Raw genomic sequence first — 22,735 nt, forward strand, 5'->3', positions numbered from 1 at the left:
TTCTAAAACAGAGTCCTCATCCATAGGAATTTGAAAAGACGTTTTCCCTTGTTCTCATCTGGATTTGAAAGTGCCATCTCAAAAATAAACCCTCACTTTGGGCAGAAGGATTTTATTTTGAAGATAATGGGGCTTCAGTTTTAGAGTCCCTCAAGTATGCAGGGCTTTTTCTGAGGGGGGGGTCCCCCGTGGTATGTTCATACAGCTATATGTTTTTGTCAAGTCTGAAACTCTCTGCCACTTTTGTATTCTTTTTCTTAACAAGTGGCTCCAAATTCGTAGTAACTTTTGGGCCACACAAAACCCAAGGTGTGTGCTGCAATATTCCAGGTATGTTTCTTCTGTTTGTATCCTGCATTCTGGAGACAAAGTGTTTTCTGTCTTTTCTTGAACTTCTTACTTCTTGGTGCTGTTTGGCAATTGTGAAAGGAATGGCAGAACTTCCCCAAGCCATGCACAAGATGCTAGATTTTGTCCAAATTCGCTGTGTGTGGTGGGGGGGGGGGGGTGTGGGGGGGTGAGTTACTGGGGCTTGAAAACAGGGCCTTGCGCTCTTACTTTGCTTTTTCTTTGCTCTACCACTTAAGCCACACCTCCACTTGTAGCTTTCCACTGGATAATTGGAGATAAGAGTTTCAGAGACTTTTCTGGCCAGGCTGGCTTTGAACCTTGATCCTTAAATCTCAACCTCCTCAGTAGCTAGGATTACATGCATAAGCCACCAGCGCCCAGTTTAAATTCACTTTTAAATAGGAGAATGTTTCAAAAGCTTGGGACCAAGATTCTCTTGATTTATTCTCTTCGAGGGTAGTCTAGATTATATAAAACACAGATGACCAAAGAGGCCAACCCAAAGAAAGATCTGGAAAGTATAAGGATTGGGGCATGTTCCACTGTCTCAGGAGAATTAGGATTTTGTTATCTGGACACTATGTCAATCAGTATGATTATTTGGTACTACCACAATTCAGTAATAATGTCCGAATATTCCTTAGAAAAAAATGTGGCTTTTCTATTCACCTTTGAAATGGACTTTTAGCAAGCCCTGAAGGGACATAGGCTACATTAACATCTAACATATACTATGTTGCATGGCCAAATGTCATAGAATGATAACATCCCCATCCCCCGGAAGCTAAGCTTTTTAACTATTTCTCCAACCAAGGAACCCAGAAATAGTTCCTTTTATAAACTGTTTCAGGGCAGGAGAGGCAGGTATGAGTTCTAATCACAGGCTTAGGGTGTTTGTTCATAGAATTCCATTGTCACCATTATGAAGGCAGATCATTTTCTCCCTATAAGTAACCGCATAATCCTGGTAGCTAAGAGGCCCAACCCCAGTGGCAATGTTCAGGGTGACTGGGACCATTCCCTTCTTTCTAGAGTATAGGTGTTCTGTTTGTTGAACCAACTGTTGCTTTCAATTGTCAGTGCTCCCAAATATTCCCAAAGTATTATTTTAACCTATATGTTTCTCTGATTCAAGATGTTAGAAACTAGAAGCCAAAGTTGGGGTTATTTTGAACGAAAAGAAAGACTCACATCAGTTTTGACAACAAACAAAACCAGTTTTTGTTCTATCAGTTATGTTGAAAAGATTCCAATTTCAAACTAAACACAATGTGTGGTTCTTCTGTCAGCGATTTATATAGCCACCAGGGCGCCGCATTTACACACTGCATACATCATTGTATTTTTAAAATGTACTTAATGAACATTTTTTTCTTCTCTAGTAACTACTTCATTGCCTTAAATGAATGCATTCCAATAGAATTTGTAACAAATGACCACTTTGTGTTTGCATTAATGCCAAACACGTTTAACAAATTTTTAACAAGGAACCCTGGCAACATGCCAAACTCCTAGAGGGACATTGAAGGAATGCTATAAATTTAAACTAGATTTTACCTTTTCACTTAGTTCAGCAAGTGTCTTAGGTGTCTTGTTATCTCAGGATTGAAGCAGTGCCATTTTATATCCAATGAGTTGTACATTTTCATTGTTTTTATTACTCAGAGTTTGCCTATTTCTACAAGACTTTTAAACTGATGCAGTCATATCTGAAAAACTATAAGGCAGCTTAGAAATAGATCCTTAAATTCTGCAAAATTGCTCCTATCTTACATGGGTTGATAGATGGACATATGCTGACATATCTACCACAATATCACTGTGTTTGAAACAACACAGCCAGCCTGGCATCAGTGACTCATACCTGTAATTCTAGCTACTCAGGAGGCTGAGAGCTGAGGATCACACTTCAAAGCCATCTAAGGCAGGAAAGTTTGGGAGATCTTATCTCCAATTAACCACCAAAAAGTCAGAAGTAGAGCTATGGCTCAAATGGTAGAGTGCCAAACTTGAGTGAAAAAGCTAATCAAGAACACAACGCCGGGCTGGGAATATGGCCTAGTGGGTAGAGTGCTTGCCCCGCATACATGAAGCCCTTGGTTCAATTCCTCAGCACCACATATATAGAAAAGGCCAGAAGTGGCTCTGTGGCTCAGGTTGGCAGAGTGCTAGCCTTGAGCAAAAAGAAGCCAAGGACAGTGCTCAGGCCCTGAGTCTCAAGCCCCAGGACTGGCAAACGTTTAGGAAAAAAAAAAAAAAAAGAACACAAGGCCCTGAGTGCCTACTACCAGCATGTGCATACACACACAGAGGCACACACACTCACACACATAATTACGTTTTAAAACACAGTCAAGGGCTGGGAATATGGCCTAGTGGGAAGAGTGCTTGACTTGTATATACATGAAGCCCTGGGTTCGATTCCCCAGCACCACATATATAGAAAATGGCCAGAAGTGGCACTGTGGCTCAAGTGGCAGAGTGCTAGCCTTGAGCAAAGAGAAGCCAGGGACAGTGCTCAGGCCCTGAGTCCAAGGCCCAGGACTGGCAAAAAATAAAATTAAAAAATGAAATAAAACACAGTCAACCACTTGGTTGCTGTTTGTTTTGCCCCCATCCCAGAGATATTTAGCAATCTCATTGTCGTGGATGTTGCTAAATGTCCTGCCCTGCCCAGATTAGCTTGCCCACAATAAAGAATTGTTCAGCTCAAACATCCATAGTGCAGAGACTGAGACCCCACTAAATAGAATAACAAAGGCCTTTGGCTGTGGGCAGTCTGTCAAGGCAAAGAAGGTGTTCTTTAAAAAAATTATAGCCATACACATTTGGGCTCGCCCAGTGTTTTTAAGACTGTAAGTTAAATGTTGAATGGGAGATTCCTGGGTTTTGTTTGGGGCCTTCTGCTGTTGAGAAGAAAACGGTCCCTACTACCTTAGACCAAATATAGATCAAGGTGTTGCTGGACTGGCTGGCGACTGGGATGTATGCCATACACTTGACATGCATGCCACGTGCTGCCACTGGCAGAAGGCTGGGCATGGGAGCTGCTCTCTTAGGCAAGGCTGGTGGGAGGCTATGTGTCACCAGACAATGAGATAGTTCTAGCTTTTTCATGGAGAAACCCCTAAATTTCAGTAGTTCTGTGATTAGTATAATGTGTAGCAGACCATTATTGGTTCTATGGTATTATTGAAATAAACTTTTCTTAAAAAGGAAGTTGATTTAGGTTCCTAAAGAATGTTGTTTAAAGAACAACATTAATTAAATACTACAAGTGTTACAGATTACAAAAATTGGAAAGGTAACACACACACACACACACACACACACACACACACACAACTTTTAGGAACTCCTGGCCTTATGGTGAAAGAAATGAACTCTGAAGTTGAAAAGATAACAGTTTTTTGGTTGGATGTTTTTGGTTTTTTTGACTGTCTATTTTTCACCTTTTCACTTTTTGTACATTTTGGGGATTGGACCCAGGACATTGCACTTGCTAGGCAAGTGCTTTGCCAAGAAGCTACAACCCATCCTGAAAATACTGTTTCAGAGGAGGCCCTGAAAGATGGAGAATTTGACCCAAATTAGTCAGCCTTCCTTAAATTTAGTTTCCTCATCGGAATACTATGCTGTTAACTAAGCAGATTAACCACCACAGTGTTGTCAGGCTTGTTTGAGATAATTCGTGCAAAACCCAGAGCCCAGTGGCAGATAGCATGCACCAAATACAGTGGGTAATTAATCCTGAGCACATTAATAATGGCAAAAATAAACCCCAAGGAGCCACAGAAGAATGTGCTGTCATTTCCAAGGACACATCACATGTTAGAATATTTTTATGTAAAATATTATGGGTAAATTACATCCAGTGCAGGAGGTGAAGATGTAAAGCCCCATCCCTTAGTTGCCTCTTCCCCCCTTGGTGCTCTGAATAGCCTGTTTGCAACTCTGAGCTCAGGACTAGCCCCGCCCCCGGCCCCGCCTCCGGTCCCACCGGCTCCGCCCCCAGCCCTTTGGGCTCTGAAGTGTTACATTTTATTGCCCTGTGGAGCTGTAGGAGGCCACTCTCAAGGTAAAATGTTGCTCTCTGCTCATATTTTTGAATTATGGCTTCAAGGTGGTTGCTCCTATCAAGAAAATTAAATGATTTAACATAATTTGTTGCCACTTTGATCACAACAATAATAAATAAATCTTCAAGAGGAAAACGGGAAACCCATTCTGCCCCATTTTAAAAGATGTTAAGTAATAACACAGATGTAGTTATACTTCTTTTTTTTTTTTTTTTAAAGCAGGATGGACTCTGTCGAGCTTTCCTGTGAGTAGAGTTGCTTTTTGGAGCTGTTCTTCAGGATGGTCCCGAGCTACAGAAAAACAGCTCCTCCTCTTCCCTTTTTCCCCCTCCTCCCCCCTCCTGCCCCTCCCCCCTCCTTCCCCCTCCCTCTCCTCCCCTCCCCCTCCTCTCCCCCTCCCCTCCCCCTTCCCCTCCCCCTCCCCCTCCTTCTCCTCCGTTAATTAGTCTATTGGGAGCTGGTATTTAAGGCGGCACCATGTGCAATGTGTTAGGGCATCCAAAGCCGTTGTGAATGGGTGTCTGTTTCTGTACCTGGGGGCACATTGCACACATTTGGGAAGCACATGGAGCAGAATGGACATTAACCCAGATGTCAAAAATAGCCTGCGTTTTACTACTGTTATTAAACAGTTTCCCCTTTAACCCCTCAGTGTTTACCAAAGACCCCTTTCTCCCAGCCTGTTTCTGCAAATCACTACCGAATCGGCAGGAGAAGAAAGCCATAATCCAGCAGGTGTCTTTATTCCAAAGAAAAACAGTCTGAAGAGATATTTGTGAGATACCACAAATTTATGCCCTGCTCTCTCAGGGGCCCTTGTCCTGGGCGAGAATCTCAAAGGGGCCCATCCCATTCTATACCCCAACTTGAGTCAAGCTAAGGGTGACCATACATTCCATATGGACTTTTCCACAAAATAAATAACTTTATATTTTAGCATAATACTAGGTTTTCAACCAAAGAGTTGTGAATATATTTCCCTATCAGAAAAAAGATACACATCATTATTTTATGAGTCACTTAATAGAATGTATGCTTCCTTATCACAGCAGTTTGTTTTCTTCATAGACCAATATTTAAATCCTTGTTTGTAGCCAGGTGCCAATGGTTTACATCTGTAATTCTAGCTATTCAGGAGGCTGAAATCTGAGGTTCATAGCTAGCAAAGACAAGAAAGACGAAGAAACTCATTTCCAATTAACCACCAAAAAAGCTGGGCTCAATAGCACAAGCCTTGAGAGAAAAAGCTAAAGGATAGTGCCCTGAGTTCAAGGAAAGAAGGAAGGGAGGGAGGGAGGGAGGGAGGGAGGGAGGGAGGGAGGGAGGGGGAGAGGGGGGAGGGAGGGAGGGAGGGAGGGAAGGAGGGAAGAAAAGAAAAAAAAGAAAGAAAGGAAGAAAGAAAGAGAGAGAGAGAAAGAGAAAGAAAGAGAGAAAGAAAGAAAGAAAGAGAGAGAGAGAGGGAGGGAGGGAGGGAGGGAGGGAGAGAGAGATCTTCATTGTGCTAGGTGAGATAGCTCAAGTCTTTAAGAAGCATAGATCAGGAGACTGCAGTTCAACACCAGTCCTGGCATAAAAAATTCCTGAGATTTCATCTCAACCAATGGCTGATTGCAGTGGCAGGTGCCTGTCTTCCCCAGTGACACAGAAGCACAAGTTGGAGGATTGCAGCCCAGGCCGCCCAGGCATAAAGTGAGACCCTACCTCAAAAATCACTAAGATAAAGTTGGGCTGGAGGTGTGGCTCAGGGGTGGACTGCTTGCCTGAGTTCCATTCTCAATAACACATATACACATACACACACACACACACACACACACACACATCCTCATTCATGTATTGACTACGCTGTGTGTCTGGTTGTGTCTTCCCTGAAGAGTCCAGGCTCTATGAGGGTATGGATCTTGTCTTTTTCCTACACTTCGCCTGACATTAAATCCTTTGCCTGACACAGAGAGGTACCACAATAGTTTTTCATTGCCGCATATTGTATCACCATGGTTTATTTATAATTTATTATCCCATAATTCTCTACCAGCCAGAGACACAGATGGGCTCAACAGAGTTCTCAAGGTAGACCTTTCTGGATTTTAACGTGAGAGAGCTGGAAAGTGCCCACCTGGGAAGCTGTTCTGTTAGTTGACAGACTTTGTCACGCTGTGCTAGGACTGAGATTCCTGATACTTTGCTGTTGCCTGACTACCTACGTGTCCTAAAGGAAGCTTTCCATCTTGATAGTGTTGCGAATTTCACTGACTCTGCTAATCAAGGGGTCCTGTCATTAAAGGAAGTCCACTTGAATCATCTCTCTTTAGATTAATTTGAAGCCAATTGATTGGTAGCCTTCACTGCCTTTGTAAAATAGTATAGTCATAGTCTGGTATGTTCTTAGTCCTAATGCTAGGTTAGGGTAGATCTGGCCAGGCCAAGATGGGGCAGGTATTAATTAGATTTTTGGATTCTCTGGTCACTCTGTAATATCTGTGGGATGAATGAATAAATCACTCTATCCCAGGAGCTGTACAAGATGCAGGGATGCTAAGCGAGCAGAATGGCCTGACCCTATTCTCCTATAGCTTACAGTCTGGACTATGGCTAGTCAATGAAAATAACTACTAGCCACATTTGTAATACTGAGTTCACATGCAGTCACATTTTTAAAAGTGGTTAAGAGGGCTAGGGTGTAGCTCAGTGGCAAAGTGCTTGCCTAGCAAGCACAGTGCCCTGGGTTCCATTTCTGCTACCAAAGAAAGAGTAGACAAACATAAAAGCAAAACAAAACCTCAGCCAGGCAATGGTGGCTTATACCTATAATTCCAGCTACTCAAGAAACGAAGATCTGAAGATCACAGTTCCAAGCCAGCCTGGGCAGAATAGTCTGAGACTCTTATCTCCAATTAGCCAGCCAAAAACCCAGAAGTGAAGCTGTGGTTCTAGTGAAAGAGCGGCAGTCTTGAACATAAAAAGCCGAGCAAGAGTAGATGGGAGTCCCTGAGTTCAAGTATTATTACCAGCATAAAAAACCAAGTAAAAAAAAAAAGTGATGAGACAGGTGGAATTAATGATGTCATATTTTCTTGGATTCAGTACATCTAAAATACTTCAATACCAAGTCAATATAAAAATAGTCATTGACATGCTTACATTCTTTTTATATTTAAATCTTCAAAATCTGATGCATTTGTCATACTTTAATCAAATGTAGATCACATAGATTTGGATTACCCCCACTTCAAGTGCATTGTGGCCACATATGGCCAGCAACTGCCCCCGTGAGCAGTGCAGGTCTGGACAACTCACAGAACAGAAGAGCACAGTGCATGTGAGACTTCTTAGGAGACAACATCGAAGCTGAGAGGGGAGCATAAGTAGGGATCCATCAGTTGGTGCCAGTAGCTCACACCTGTCATCCTAGTTACTTAAGAGGCTGAGATCTAAGGATCATGGTTCAAGACCAGCTTGAGTAGGAATGCCTGTGAGTCTCTTATCTCCAATAAACTACTAAAAAGCCAGAAGTGGAGGTATGGCTCAAATAGTAGAGCACTAGCCTTGAGCTGAAAAGCTCAGGAACAGTGCCCAGGACTAGTTCAAGACCCAGGACTGGCATACACGCGCACGCACGCACGCACGCAAATAAGGATCAATCAGCTGAACGTTGGCATAAGGTACCTCTGACAGAAAGACACAAAGGCTTCAGTGTTGTGAAGGCTGCTCTGCATGGGTGGACAGAGGAGTCAAACATCAGGGCTAGGAATGCAGCTAGAGAGAAAGGCTAGAATGGCCAAAAAGCCATGGGGGGAGGGGTTGTTTGTAAAGGGGTTATAAACAGAGGCTGTAAAATAGAGATGGGGAGGCATGATCGAGTAGCCATCACCATTGCAATAGCCCAGTAGCCCTGTTGGCTGCCCCTGCAGTGTTGGGTACAGTAGAGGGGATGATGGGAGTGGGGTGGAGCTAAGGCCTCTGGCTATGACCATCCAGGTGAAGAAGGACTGGCCAGGGATCATCTCACAGTGGGTGGCAGCCCAGATTGCCTCATTGCTGGAAGCCAGGATGCCTCTTCTTATTTGCCCCTCAACAAGGGATCATCTGCAGTCTTCATTGCTGACAAGCTCATCTGAGCCCCCACCCCCACCCGTTTGGGCTTCCTGATGAATGTATTGTTTAACTGAAGGAATAGTCACCTTTTGTTTTTTAAGTGCAAGTAATTTTATTTGCTGAATATGCTTATATAGTAGACTATAAAAGACAATTTTATGACCGTTTATTCACCATGATAGTGGTTATATCTGATATTTGTCTTTAAAATGGAGGGGAACAAAATCAAAGAAAAGAATCCAATGTAAAAGATGGGGCCCAGGTAAGGGCATGAGTTGGTCTTTCTGGAAAATACACCAGGTGTGCTCCACAATTATTTTATTTTGTTCTCACTTTTTTTTGTGTGTGTGCAGTTGGCTTTTTAAGATCAGCATTTGAGCTGGCACCACATTTTGAGAGTTCTCTTATCTGTAATATAAACCTTACCTGAAGGCAGTGTGCGGCCATCATAAGGCACTGTGTCCTGCCTTGTGACCTGCTACCCAGCTGGAGACCTTTCTCACAACCGAATAAATGATTGTTCTTTGCTGCTTTATCTTGAAAAAACATCAAAGGCATCAGACATTCAATGTGATTTTTTTTCACTCATTTCCCCATCTGCAGAAAATGACTTGTGTGCATTTTAATACTACCTGGGTCTCTCTTTACCTTTTAACCATGTGGCCTCTTAATATATTGGTTATCCCTTTAAAAAGATGATTAAGAAATGCTTAGTGCACAAAAGAATTAGAGCTATGCATAGCTCATGAAACAGAAAGCGTGCTTTGACTTACAATTTTCATACAAAGTTTGCAGAGATTTTTGTATGCCAGAATGAGTAATATGATCTGCCCTCGGAACTCCCTAACTTTTCTGGCTCTGCAAAAGTCATTCCTCCCCCACCCCCGATTCAAGTTTCTTAACCAGAAGAGTTACACCAAACTCCTCAGAGTATGAATTAGCAGAGTTCATCCAAGCCACATATTTCACTTACACTACTAAATAATGACTTGAAATAGCTACCTACCTGTGCAAACAATGGGATTGTTGGCACTCTCCTTAATGAGTGGGATCTGACAAATGTAGACCCTTTAACAAATCAGACAGCTCAGGTTAAAAACAAAAAGTCATGTGTGTGTATGAAGAGGGGGTGATCTTCCCCTCCCTACCACAATCTGAACTGTGCTATGTGCCTAGAAACTCTAGAAGCACTCAGAGGCCCTACCAAAATGAGGATGGCGGCACACAGCTGAGCATCTGCAGTGAAGAAAGTCACTATTTGCAACAACCATGTGGATGACTCCCTCTTCTCTTAGCTCAGTTTCTTCCCAGGCCCTTCACTGGATTAGTGAGAAAAGATGAGGTGCTTTGGATACCTATTCCCCAAGACATGAAGACAAATGGACCAGTGTTATGTTCATGTTTGGTGTTAAGCATGTGAACAAGTCATTGGATGCCCGGGGGAATATTAACTTCCTTCCCATCTGCTCTATTTAAGGATATGTCAATATCCTGTTTAGTTTCTTTCTTACTATGGTAAGTATACATAATGTAAAGTTCATCATTTTGACCACTGAAGAGTACATTTCAGTGGTATAAGTACCATTACAAGGTGGTTGTAAACCATCACCCAGCAGAAATTCTGTGCCAAGTGATAAATAACTCCTGGTGTTGCTCATCCCTGTAATCCTAGCTACTCAGGAGGCTGAGATCTGAGGATCAAGGTTTGAAGACAGCCCAAGCAGAAAAGCCCATGAGACTCTTTATCTCCAATTAACCAGCAAAAAGCTAGACGTGGAAATGTGGCTCAAGTGGTAGAGTGCCAGCCTTAAACAAAAAAGCCAAACAAGAGCTTAAAGCCCAGAGTTCATGCCCCAGTACTGGCAAAAAACAAAAGCAAACAACAACAAAAACAACTACCACCACTGTTGTGTCCATGTTGCGAGAAGACCACCAAGAAGACCACCGAGAGCCAGACGTTCCAAAATGCAAAAGCAAGGCTTTATTCAGGCAAACTGCAACTCGGGCCTCGTCCTACCCACCAACACAGTGGAGGTTAGGAGGAAGCCCATGAGCAGAGTTTCACATGGGTATTTAAAGGAAAAAAAATCACAAAGTTACATAAACCAGGTGCAAGCAGGTTTGGGGTGCAAGGACAAATCTGATTGGCTCAGGGCTAGGGGTTCTCTGAAATTGGTCTGACGACATTCCAGGGCAGTCAACGTATCTGGAACGTTCCCGAACTGGTTGGGCCATCTGGGAAATGGGTTTTTATGGCTGGTTGGTTTCGGCACAAACAACTTTGTTCCTGGAATCTGTATAATGTCTAGTTTCACCATAAACAAGCCATTTCCCGGGTTTATGTACATGTTGGGTTATTCTTAGCTTAACACAAACAACAAGATGGTTGCAGTTTCAAGATGGAGTCGTCCTAGTCTTTCATTCCGCCCTGGACTTATGGACATGAAGCACAATCCTGTGTTTCAGGCCGTAAACTAAATTCCAATAGCTCTCTATCTGGAAGAGGTATATACGTGCTTTGCTGTCCCAATAAAGTAGATATTAAGGTAGTAAGCCATGGGGAATAGTTTCCTCTTCCTTTTTGACAGTGGGGCCATGACCTCACGACTCCAGTAAGAGCAATAATAGTGGCCAAGGGATTTACAGTAGCTCGGGCTGGAGGCCAGGGAAGATATATAAATTCTGGTGCCCACTATTCTATCATCCCCAAGCTTCCGGACCACCCACAGGTAGGGTTTATGGGTGTCTAGGCTCTCTCCCTAGCTACCAAAGCACCAACCATACATAGCAGGCCTAGCAAGGTAAAGTTAGCCAAGTCCATCTTTTGGTACATGGCCTCTGTTGTGGCTAATCCGCCACCGGGTTAGAATGTTCTCTCTCACTGCGAATGAGTCCACCGGCTCCGGTCTCTTCAGGGGCATGGGTGAAGAGAATCCAGGTCGCAGCTCCGTCCACCCTGAGTGCGGTGGGAGTTGTCAGCAGCAGGATGTAGGGTCCCTTCCAACATGGTTCTCTTGGTGAACCTGCTATAGGGCTCTGAGGGGGGATAAAAGCTCATAACAAATGCGATTGCAAGTTAGGAATTATGGGAGGGGATCCCAAATCTGATCCTAAGGCTACACATGAGCAAATCCAGGCTTTACCTACAAAACCATCTCAGCAAGGGAATCAAGCAGTTAAAGATATATGAGATCTTTCTGGTTAACATTTAGATGACATCACACAAGTCCCTTAGCCCTGCAGATGCAGGTATAGATAGTTTCACACCGAAGCCCCAATTCTGACCCTATTTACCTATTTATATTATAGCCAATTTGATTACATACCAACTTTACTCATATGCTCTAATTTTAAGACATACTGATACCGTTTGCTACACACTCAAACTTTCTAGGGATTGTTTTTCTTAATTTTAACATGCCAAAACCTTTTAATCTAAAGGAAACGTTTTTGCTTCCCCAATTATCTTTATAAAGTCTTTCCTTATACAGTTTAAAATGTAACATATCCCCACTCACACCATCTTTTACTTCCTCATGCCAGCAGTGACTTACTGGAACATTCTATGACACTTGACTTTTTAAATCCCTTTCTTATTCTCCAAGGCTTACTATACTAACTTTCCTCTTTACAGTTTCTGGGGCTTCTTTGCTGCTAGAGTTTTTTGTTTGTTTTTTGTTTTTCAAATTTTTATTATCAAACTGATGTATAGAGAGGTTACAGTTTCATACATTAGGCATTGGATACATTACTTGTACTGTTTGTTACTTCGTCCCTCATACGCCCCTCCCCCCACCCCCTTTCCCTTTCCCCCCATGAGGTGTTCCATTCACTTAGACCAAACAGTTTTGCAAGTATTGCTTTTGTAGTTGTTTTTCTTTTTTTACCCTGAGTCTCTCAATTTTGGTATTCCCTTTCAATTTCCTAGTTCTAATACCAGTATACATGGTTTCCAATATACTCAGATAATGTGACAGAGATAGTGTAGGTACAACCACAGGAAGGTGATACAAGAACATCATCTATAATAGATGCTACAGACACACATGGTACATTGAAAGTAATTACAACTGTGATATAACAATCGTTTCCATAACATGGAGTTCATTTCACTTAGCATCATCTTATATGTTCATAAGGGTATAGCTATTGGGCTCTTGTGATCCTCTGCTGTAACTTGCCTAAACCTGTACTAATTACTCCCAATAAGGGAGACCATAGAGTCCATGTTTCTTTGGGTCTGGCTCACTTCACTTAGTATAATTTTTTCCAAGTCCTTCCATTTCCTTACGAATAGGGCAATGTCATTCTTTCTGATAGAGGCATAAAATTCCATTGTGTATATGTACCACATTTTCCTGATCCATTCATTTGCTGAGGGGCATCTGGGTTGGTTCCAGATTCTAGCTATGACAAATTGCACTGCGATGAACATTGTTGTGCTGGTGGCTTTACTGTGAATTTGTTTGTGGTCTTTGGATAGATACCCAAAAGTAGGGCTGCTGGGACATAGGGGAGTTCTATATTTAGCCTTCTGAGGAATCTCCATACTGCTTGCCAGAGTGGCTGAACCAGTTTACATTCCCACCAACAATGAAGTAGGGTTCCCTTTGGGCCACATCCCCTCCAACAATATCACTTGGGCTCCTTGGCGCAGGATGGAACTTCCTTAACAAAGACCCAGAAAGGATACAAATCAAAGAAAGGTTGGACAAATGGGACTGCATCAAACTGCAGAGCTTCTGCATGGCAAAGGACATAGCTCGCAAGATAAACAGAAAGCGCACAGACTGGGAGAAGATCTTTACCAGCCATTCAACGGACAAAGGCCTCATATTTAAAATATATGCAGAACTAAAAGAATTACCTTCCTCCAAAACAAAACCGCAAAGAACCATTAGCCCCCTCATCAAGTGGGCTAAAGACTTACAAAGAGACTTCTCTGATGAGGAAATGAGAATGACCAAAAGAAATATGAAAAAGTGCTCTACATCACTGGCCATGAAAGAAATGCAAATCAAAACAACATTGAGATTCCATCTTATCCCGGTAAGAATGTCATATATCAAGAAAGCTGCTAGAGTTTTAAACTGTCTACATTTTCTTTTCCTCTGGTTTGTAGAATCCGGTTTATCTCAACTACATCAAGGCAATTTACTGTGACTCTACCCACAGGCTGTTGGGGAAAACAAAGGTGGGGCAAGGATCAGCCCGATGGGACTGCTGCTCCTAAGAAACCAGACCAGAGCCAACTATCATGAGTTACTATTTTAGAGTGGATTTCTCCAGTTTCCAGTGCCTCTAAGTGCCTAAGGTTGGCCAGTGACATCTGTAAGATCCACCCTCAGGAGGGCTCCATGAAGATGCCCCCAGCCAGTTTAAATCTCTGTCCAGTTACCTTGGTACCTGGCACACCTGATGGCAGTTACCTCCCTTTCTTCTGAGGTCACACCTTAATCCATCTGGACACATTTTAATACTCTTGGAGCTAGTTAACTCCAGTCAACTCAAGACTGTCCCAAAATTTTAGTTTTAGCAGATCCAAAGCAACCTAAAGCCTAACTTTAGTCAAATTTCCTTGTATTTTCCTGATTCCTTCTTAAGCACACTAGCTTTTGTAGGCTGGCACATCACTGAATGTCAAGACAGCTTTAGGCAATCAATTGCCCTTGGGTCATTTTGCCAGGGCAATAAGTTTAAATCAGATATTTCCAATAAGGCTAGGGTTTTTTGTTTTTTGTTTTTAACCAACATAGAAGGCTTGGCCTGTAACCATTTCTCATAAGTGCAGTTTCTGTACACTGTTACCTCTGTTTTCCATGACTCTAGTTTATCCTGTCTCATCTTCCCAAAAACAACTCTGGTCCCTTGGTCCTAAAGGGGGGCTGATGGGCGAAGATCATCCATCTTCTGTAACTTCTTCAGGCTGACTCAGGGGCGTTGGCCTTACCTAGCCAGGAACCTATAACCTTAGTCTACTTTACCAAGGGGCTGCAGGATCAGATGTCCATTAGGAGCTTTACTCCAAACTGGAAATTACATTCAACATTTAACTTAACTATACAGACTTATTGGGCTACCTCAGTGTAGCCTTTTAACATTCTAGTTTGTAAAAGCTGTTTCCTGACTGGCTGGGGAACTGATCTCTGGTGGCCTAAAAAAAAAAAAAAATGCCTACATTACCTTTGCAGGCCTTTAACAGATCTCAATAAGGACACAATCTCAGGTCTACAAGCTTTCTTTCCTGAACAGATGTACCAGCTCAAAATTCACTGCTAGTTAGGGCTTTGAGCAGATGCAGGGGGTTGGGATTTTTAAACCATTCCCTATTTAACAAACTTAGCTTTACTACCCACTACCTCAGTTGACTGGCAAGTTCCTGTCCAGTTACAAAGTAGATAGACATGGGCAATAAAAGGCATGCTTACGAATTATTCTTCTAGGACCTCCTAGCTCTGGTTAACTTTTGAAAGGCCAAACAGGAGTGACTCTAGGATCTGACACGTTCTCTGTCATCCAAGCAGTGGCTTATTGCCTCTGGATGCACAATCATTCTGTCCCAGGAGTAACTTTTCCATGCTGGTATAAATGCACCTTTGGCATTTCTCTTGGTCCATCACTGGACTTGGACTCAGGACCTGAGTGCTGTCCCTCAGCTCTCCAGCTCAAGACTAGCACCCTACCACTTTGAGTCTCAAAGAAACTCACGACTCTTCCCAGCACTTCTGCTGGTCAGCTGGACACGAAGACTCCCACAGGGACCTTTCTCTGTCCAGGCTGGCTTCGAACCGCAGATTTCAGATCAATGAGTGTTACAAGAGGCCACTCTACTCCAATTAAAAGCAACAAGGTGGTCCACACAGAAATAGTTTTTGAGCATACTCTTACCTAGAGCGTATTAAGGGCCAATGTTACATCTTGACAAACTTGTAGGGATCATCTATCCTTCTCTGTGGGCCTGCTGGAAACTGTTACAAAAAAAACCTACAAACAAACTGGAATGGCAATTAAACACTCATTTTGGTAGCCATAATTTTCCTTTTCTCACTTTGCAATAATCATTTAGGACAATTTTACTTCCAGATTTCTTACCTAGAAATGCATTCTTGATTTGCAAGGCCTTTTACTAAACTCTGTTTAACAGTAACACTTTAGCTCTTATCTGCATTGGAAAAACTCTGAAGCTTACAGGCACTCTGAAACCGGTACCGCCCTTTGCCTTTGGCCTGCCTGTTTTAAAAGACCCTTTTTTCTTTTTTTTTTTCTTTTCTTCAGTCCCAGTTACTGCATGGCATGAAGACCTTTGGACTCAAATGACAATTTTTCCTTAATGCAAGAATTACAATTACAAAATTAGAAATACTTATCCATTCAGCTTTCCAATAAATTACTGAGAAATGTTAGCCCATTTTGCCATTTCTTCCTACATACAGAGAGTTAATGAGAGTTTACTTCTATACTTGCCTCATTATATGTAACTTAAGATAGTTACGAATCTTACTATTACATCACATAAAATTCAGTACCTGAATCATTAAACTGATATCCAAAACATAAAATTATAACAAAAGTACTTTTAACAGTGTTCACCAGAATTATAAACAAGAAATTCAGTCTCACCATCTTTGCTTTTTCAATACATCCAAATTGCAAAAATAGCACAGGAATCAAATCGCATCAGATAAATAAACTTTTTAACCATTTAAAAAACTTTTCCAATTCTTAGTATCTCTCAAGGGGCAGTTTTAGAAATTCCAGTCAAATCATTCAGTTTTACCACCAGGTTTCCAAAGTTCACCTGAAAACAAAAGAGACAAAAGAGAGGCCTCCGTTGGCCTGTCCTACCAAACAGCCTATCTCCATCCTACTCCTCAGAGCTTGATGAACTGTCTTGGTGCTGGCTTGTCCTCTTCCACCATGAATGGACACCCCATTATGGCTGTCCCATCATGTGGATTCCCTCCATGGCCTGTGCCACCACGTGGGCTGGCTAAGCTGCACCATTGCCAGATCACCCCTCACTCCTGAGGATAGGCACACAGGCCCATCCTAGTTTTTTTTTTTTTTTTGTCCTTTCCTATTGTCTCTGACTGAGAAACCCAAGCAGTTTTTTTTCTTTTTTTTTTTAACAGTGATAAGCCTTTACATCAAAATTTCTGACACTTAACCCTGATTTTTTAATTAAAGAAACAATTTTTTCACTCTAGTTCCTTTCTAAAACAATGCAATAATCCTTTAAAGCATTTGGTAATGCCTGAACTTGATGACCATTTGGATTTTAAACTTAAAGTCACTCAATTTTACATCATCACACATGCACACACACAAACACACACACACACACATATTCAAAAGATCTTAAAGCACGCAAAATAAACATCGGCCATACATTTTCCAGTGACAGGAGGTATTTTTGCCAATCTTACTCCTGCAACACCCAAATTTTAAGACAAAACCTTTGACAAATGATTTTAGCATTCTCCAGCCTCATTTTCCAGGGCTTGATAATTTTAGCAAAACATTTTAGCACACCGAATAATTTTCTGAGGAAGTAGGCTGGGTGGGGGTCACCCAGAGTTCTTTTTGTGGACACTCACACTCTGATTGTGAGCTGTCGCCTGTACATCTTTCCAATGAGCTAAACATAAATACAAGGGGGTAGAGAGAGTCTGTCCCATTTTGTCTGTCACAGTCAGGAGATACACAAAACAAAGAAGAACAGTCCAGACCAGTCCTATAATAATACAAGCAATTTGTTTTTCCTTTTTCTGCAACACAATATTTTCTAGTATCTGATTGGATTTACTATTGCTTTCTTTCCTAATTCACCACCAGACTTAGTCTCCTCAGTACTCAATCTCATCCTAGGCCCTTCTGTTTTCAATTTCACTTTCTCTTTTTCATCAAAGTCCAATTAACCACATCATTCAGACTAGTCCATAAAAAAACAAGAGGTAAAACAATTCCAATAAAACAGAAAAGACAATACATACAGGAACTAAATATACCATAAACAATCTACTAATTTATAAACTGACTGCGCCAACAAACACAGGATAAGGTAACAAAGCAGGCTATGCAGGTTTGACACAAAAGAGACTGTCAGACTCACAACACAGAGTCAGCGCTGCGCTGTGGGGTCACTCCCCGCCACCTGCGGGTGGATTGGGCTGACTGTTTAGGACTGGGGGGTGGTCCTTCCAGTGGGCTAGGGTCAAGTCTAGGGGGCTAGATGGTACATTACCCATGGCTCTGGTCAGGTGTTCAATCCAGACAGCTACAAAAAGCACAGCAATTACAACAACAGAAAAGGTAGCAAACACACAGGCCTGAGGAAAAAAGCAAGTTATAAGTTACTAGTACGAGTTGGAGATCTCCCAAGTCAGCCCCCAACCTCCTGCGAGGGTGCAGAAGGAGTGGACGCAAGTTCAAGTTGGCCCCCAACCTCATGCGAGGTTGCAGAAGGAGTGGACCCAAGTTCAAGGTGGGCGGGTTGAGCCTCGGTGAGGAGACCCTCCTGGTCAGTGCCGGCTAGAAACCAGACCGATTTGCGCCCTACAAGTATCAAGGCGGGGTTCCAGGGGTCCCCCTTCAAGGGTGGAGGGTCTGGGACGTCTTCCAGTTCCTCCAGGGTTGTCTTATGAGCACGTCTGCTCCGACAATCCCTAAAAAAAAAATAGAACAAGCTAGAATGGCCGTCTTCAAGAGAAAATGAAAGTAAAAAACACACACATAGACAAAGGACAGGACAAGACAAATTAACAGCGCTGTTTCTCACCTTCGGAGTCTGGGGTCTCGGGGGGTCTCTGGGGCTATCCCGGATGAGCCCCCAAATGTTATGCCCATGTTGCGAGGAGACCACCAAGAAGACCACCGAGAGCCAGATGTTCCGAAATGCAAAAGCAAGGCTTTATTCAGGCGAGCTGCAAGATGGAGTCGTACTAGTCTTTCACCACCAACAACAAAAACTTCCTTGTTTCTCCTGCCCCTCTACCCATGGAAATCTATAGTATCTTTTCTGCATTTATGAATATCTACCTGTTCTATGTATTTCATAGAAATCATAAAGTATTTGTCTTTCATTGGTCTAGATTATTGCACTTAGTATGATGTTTTCATGATCCATGTATGCTGTAAAATGTTCAAGCTTTTCTTATGGCTGAATAATGCTTCCTTGAGTATACCTTTTGTTTATCTGTTCTTTTGTAGGCAGCTACTTTGGGTTATTGTAGCTAATGACACTTGGGATATCTGTTCATATCCTTGTTTTCAGTTCTTTCAGATATCTACCTATCTGGCTCTCATATTCTTTTAACTTGTTCATAGACTTTATGTTAAGGTTTGTGGCATCTTGATGATTGTTAACTCTTTTCATCTCTATGAGTCAAGTTAAAAAAATTTAGAACCATAGTCACTATAGAAAAATGTGGAGAGACACAATTGGATCATGTAGAAATAATCACTGGTACATTTTAGCATATTCTCCTTTAATTTTTCTTTGTCTATTAAGAGGCCTATGGACATATGTGCATCACAGTTTGTGAGTGTCCTCAGAAGCATGCTCAGGACATAATTTGGCTTTGTGTTTGCCTTGTTCATTCTCTGCAAACTTCCCTTCATTCCCTGCATACATACTCCTACCCTACTTCAACCAAAGGGGTTGAGAGAGGGGGAGGGAAGCGGGGGGGGGGCACAGTGGGAGAGGCAGAAGAGTTTCTGCCAGTGCTAACTCCCATCTCTCCAGCAGTTTCTTTCTTTCCCTACTAATCATGCTCTTTGTTGTTGCAGCTATCAGAAGGGCTGAATACAGGGGAAACACAACTCTGCAGCAATATTCTGATCACCTATTGCAGTGCGGCCCACATCACTGGTCACCACCTGAAGCAACGAACTGCAGGGGAATTGTCACTTTCATTGCAGAACATGAATCTTCTGGTTACCATGGTGTCCCTCCTTCATCTCATGTCATTTCCCATGGATTTGAATATGTAGGAAAGGAAGAAGGCAGAGAGGAAGAGGAGAAAAAAATGACAGAGCCTCTGCTTCTCTGAAGGGATTCAGGACATTTAGAATATGATCATCTCTTCTGAATGTCATGATTCGATTTTTTTTTAAATTTCTCTTACCTAAACCTTATTGGATACATTGAAACTCCTTGGGATTCTATGGATTCAGCTTCTGGTGTACAACTAGCTTCATCCATTTATTCTGCTGGTCAGAGTGGTCCTTCCCAATGCATTCGATAAGTTATCGAATGGTGTAAATTTGCTGTGAGGGAGTGGTGTTGGCAGTGTGTCTACCACGATGCATGGAGTGTATGAGAAAGAAACCAAAACACCAAAAATATGGCGAGCCTTTAACCTCCTCTATTTCTTTAATCTGCTGTTTGAAGAACCACATTTTGATGGCTTCATCAGTTGTTACCTCTGGGCCAGGTTGGAAATGAAATCAATTTTTTAAACCACTAATACTTGCCAAGAAATCGCCTTATGAGAACATGGTGTGTGTCTCTGACAATGTATGGCACATCTAAATTGATCATTCATCATCTTGCTCATGTACCAGGGAGTGGAAAAAGCCTGAGGCACCCACCCACCCCATGCGTTGCAGGCATTGCCTCTGTTGGGATGTGGTCTAGCTTCAGGCTCTTACTATTCCGGTACATGCAGGTCTCCATGACAAAGCTGGGACTCATTCACATTTCAAGATCCAAATGCTTGCTGTGCTAACAGTGTAAGCTTAGATCTTCTGTAAAATCAAGGTCATGTCTCACTTTTTATAAAAAAAAAAAAAAAAAGAAAATGTCTCCAACATGGATTGCAAACCATTTTCACATGAAAGCATTGATGAATGAGGAATAATCACAAAAGCTGTGTATCTGTATATATATATAGTTCTCTATATGACTTGTATGTGGATCCAGTCATTACTTAAAGCACATGCCAGGGAAAAGAGACCAAATTCCTAGGTCTTTTACATACAGTGAACATGGTACTAAGGAGAATTAAGCTCCTACTGCTTCCTGTGAAGATTAAAATGATTTAAGTAATTATAACTTCATAAAACTGATGACTAAGTCTGGCAAACATGTGCAAATGTTGTATTGATCTATTTTCTTGTCAATGGAAGAAATCTTTCCACGTGTATGCAAGTGGGAGATGAAAACTTTCATTTTTAAAGGACAAACAGTGAATTAAGCATGAGTGGCCTTAATAAAACTAGTTGTCTTTCTTTGCTGCTGTGGAAAGGATTCTAAAGAGATGTTCTTGAAGTCTTGCATTGAATTTAGTCGTTATTATAGTTTTTAAAATGTTGGTGCAATTAACTCTGGATCTTTCTGGTGAGCCATAGCGATATTTAGAAGACAACACTATTTATTTATTGGAGGAGATGAAACTGTCCCTTGAGTTGTACCTTTTTATCTGTTGGTGCATCAGGGAAAGTTGTATATTCAAGCAAGTTTCCTGCTTCTGGTTTTGTTCTTGTCAGTAAGTAGAAAACTATGTAAAGCTTGCAGTGTTGCAAAAACAATCCAAATATATTCATGTTTTAGAAGTTCGTCCTTTAACTATCAAAAGGATCTAGGTCTTGGTTGGAGAAGTGAACAGAGTTCTTTGCAAACTCATTTATACTTTGAGACACAGTGTTACACTGAGAAACCCAAGCCACAGATTCGTGGCTATGAACAGTTTGTCTGTCCTCAGAGAGGCCCAGACCTGAACTCTGCAACTAAATGCTTGAAGTAGGAAGTAGGAAATCCAGTAGGGAATGTTGGATCCTTTGAAATTGGAAAGAAAGGTACCAAATGTGTATAGTTAGTTATTCCTACATATGTGCCAATTTTGTCACAGCTATGATTTGGGGAGTCATTTTTACCCCACTTTTATTGGCTGAAAGTATTATTGATTTTATCTTTATGCAAGCATATAATTTTGTCCCTGAAAATGAAATTTGATCTAACATAGCATCTTTTCTCATTTCATATATTATTGTCTGATGTTTTTTCTGGGGTTAAAAAATAAAACCCTTTCTCACCCTTTAAAAATTATCTCTGGGTTTACAACAAACACTGTGATGTTTGAAAGCTATTTCCTTGGTGAAAACTTTAGCAAGTTCCCTTCTAATCAATGTAGTAGGAAAACAAAAGGTTTGGACTAACAGTTAGGATAAGTTGGTCTAAGTCTTACTTTGTGCAAAAATCAGGCTTGTACTTTATACCCCATTTGATTTCTATGTACAGTCTCAATTTTGTATTTAATGATTTTTATGTATCCAGTATGCACATTTAACAGCGTGTCAGCTTTCATTTGAAAGTGGGTTTTACTTTTTCAACAGTGTTATTTATGAAGAGACCTCATGTGTATTGACATCAGCTCAATCTGCAATGTTTTTGTGTAGAGTGCTGTTTGAATGCTGCCAGGCGTCCATGTATCTAATTCTCTGAGACCTTCATTTGATAGTGCTTCTTGTAATATTTCTTCAAGTGAGTGGCATGTGGGTTGTGATATTGACCGTGTAATTATTGGACATCGCTATGAAAAAAAACACATAAATTAAACTAAGGAACCCTCAAAACTACCAGTGGGCATGTATTAGCCAGTCATTGTAACCTCGTGTCTAGTAGAAATGCAATGTACAAGGTATGTACAGTTCATAAATTTGTTATCATGTGTATGAGAAGTACTTTGTGCTGATCGCCTTATTTATATTCATCAAATAAACCTTGGTTCTTTCTGAAGCAAGTTCATTTTGTCTCTAATAAATGCTCTAATCATCGTGGTTTCTATATGTTGAGTGTCATGAATCTCCACTTGAAGAACTCTGTGGACTTGAAGAAAAAAGAGAAAATCACAGACACCATTGCTCACCTAACTGGAAGACCATGATGTAAAATTTCCTCTATGTTTGGATGGATTACAGGTTCAAATCAGAAAATTAATTTATTCATGATTTTTTTTCCTTCTTTCCCTCTCTCCCTCTTTCTCCAGATCTCCTTTCTGCTTCCCTTTATTCTCTCTTCCTCTCCTTTCTCACTTTCTCTGTTTCTCTCTACATTTTTCTGTTGGTTGACTTAAAATTTTTTTTCATAAGCTCTCTTCATTTGATGGCAAAGATGACCCCCCCCCCAAAAAAATCATTGAGTTCTTAGAGGTTTTAGAGGACAGATACTCTCCTTCCTCATATTCACATTTGTTCCTTAATTGAGACAG

At 41.5% G+C, this 22,735-nt stretch overlaps 1 protein-coding gene across 4 annotated transcripts in view; it reads left to right on the top strand.

The window, feature by feature from the left end:
* Positions 1-22,366, top strand: part of Erc2 (ELKS/RAB6-interacting/CAST family member 2) — a 973,754-nt gene extending 951,388 nt beyond the window's left edge. For 2 of the 4 annotated variants that reach the window (XM_048355798.1, XM_048355799.1), the window contains one exon: positions 19,314-22,366. In XM_048355798.1, coding sequence (XP_048211755.1) covers positions 19,314-19,517 — 204 coding nt within the window. In that variant the 3' untranslated portion in view covers positions 19,518-22,366. The remainder of the gene's footprint in view (positions 1-19,313) is intronic. The other 2 variants (XR_007212331.1, XM_048355802.1) reach the window with 2 other exon arrangements.
* The last annotated feature ends 369 nt before the right edge of the window (positions 22,367-22,735 follow it).

The sequence above is a fragment of the Perognathus longimembris genome, chromosome 10 (genome assembly GCF_023159225.1).
Source record: "Perognathus longimembris pacificus isolate PPM17 chromosome 10, ASM2315922v1, whole genome shotgun sequence".
Lineage (NCBI taxonomy): Eukaryota > Metazoa > Chordata > Mammalia > Rodentia > Heteromyidae > Perognathus > Perognathus longimembris.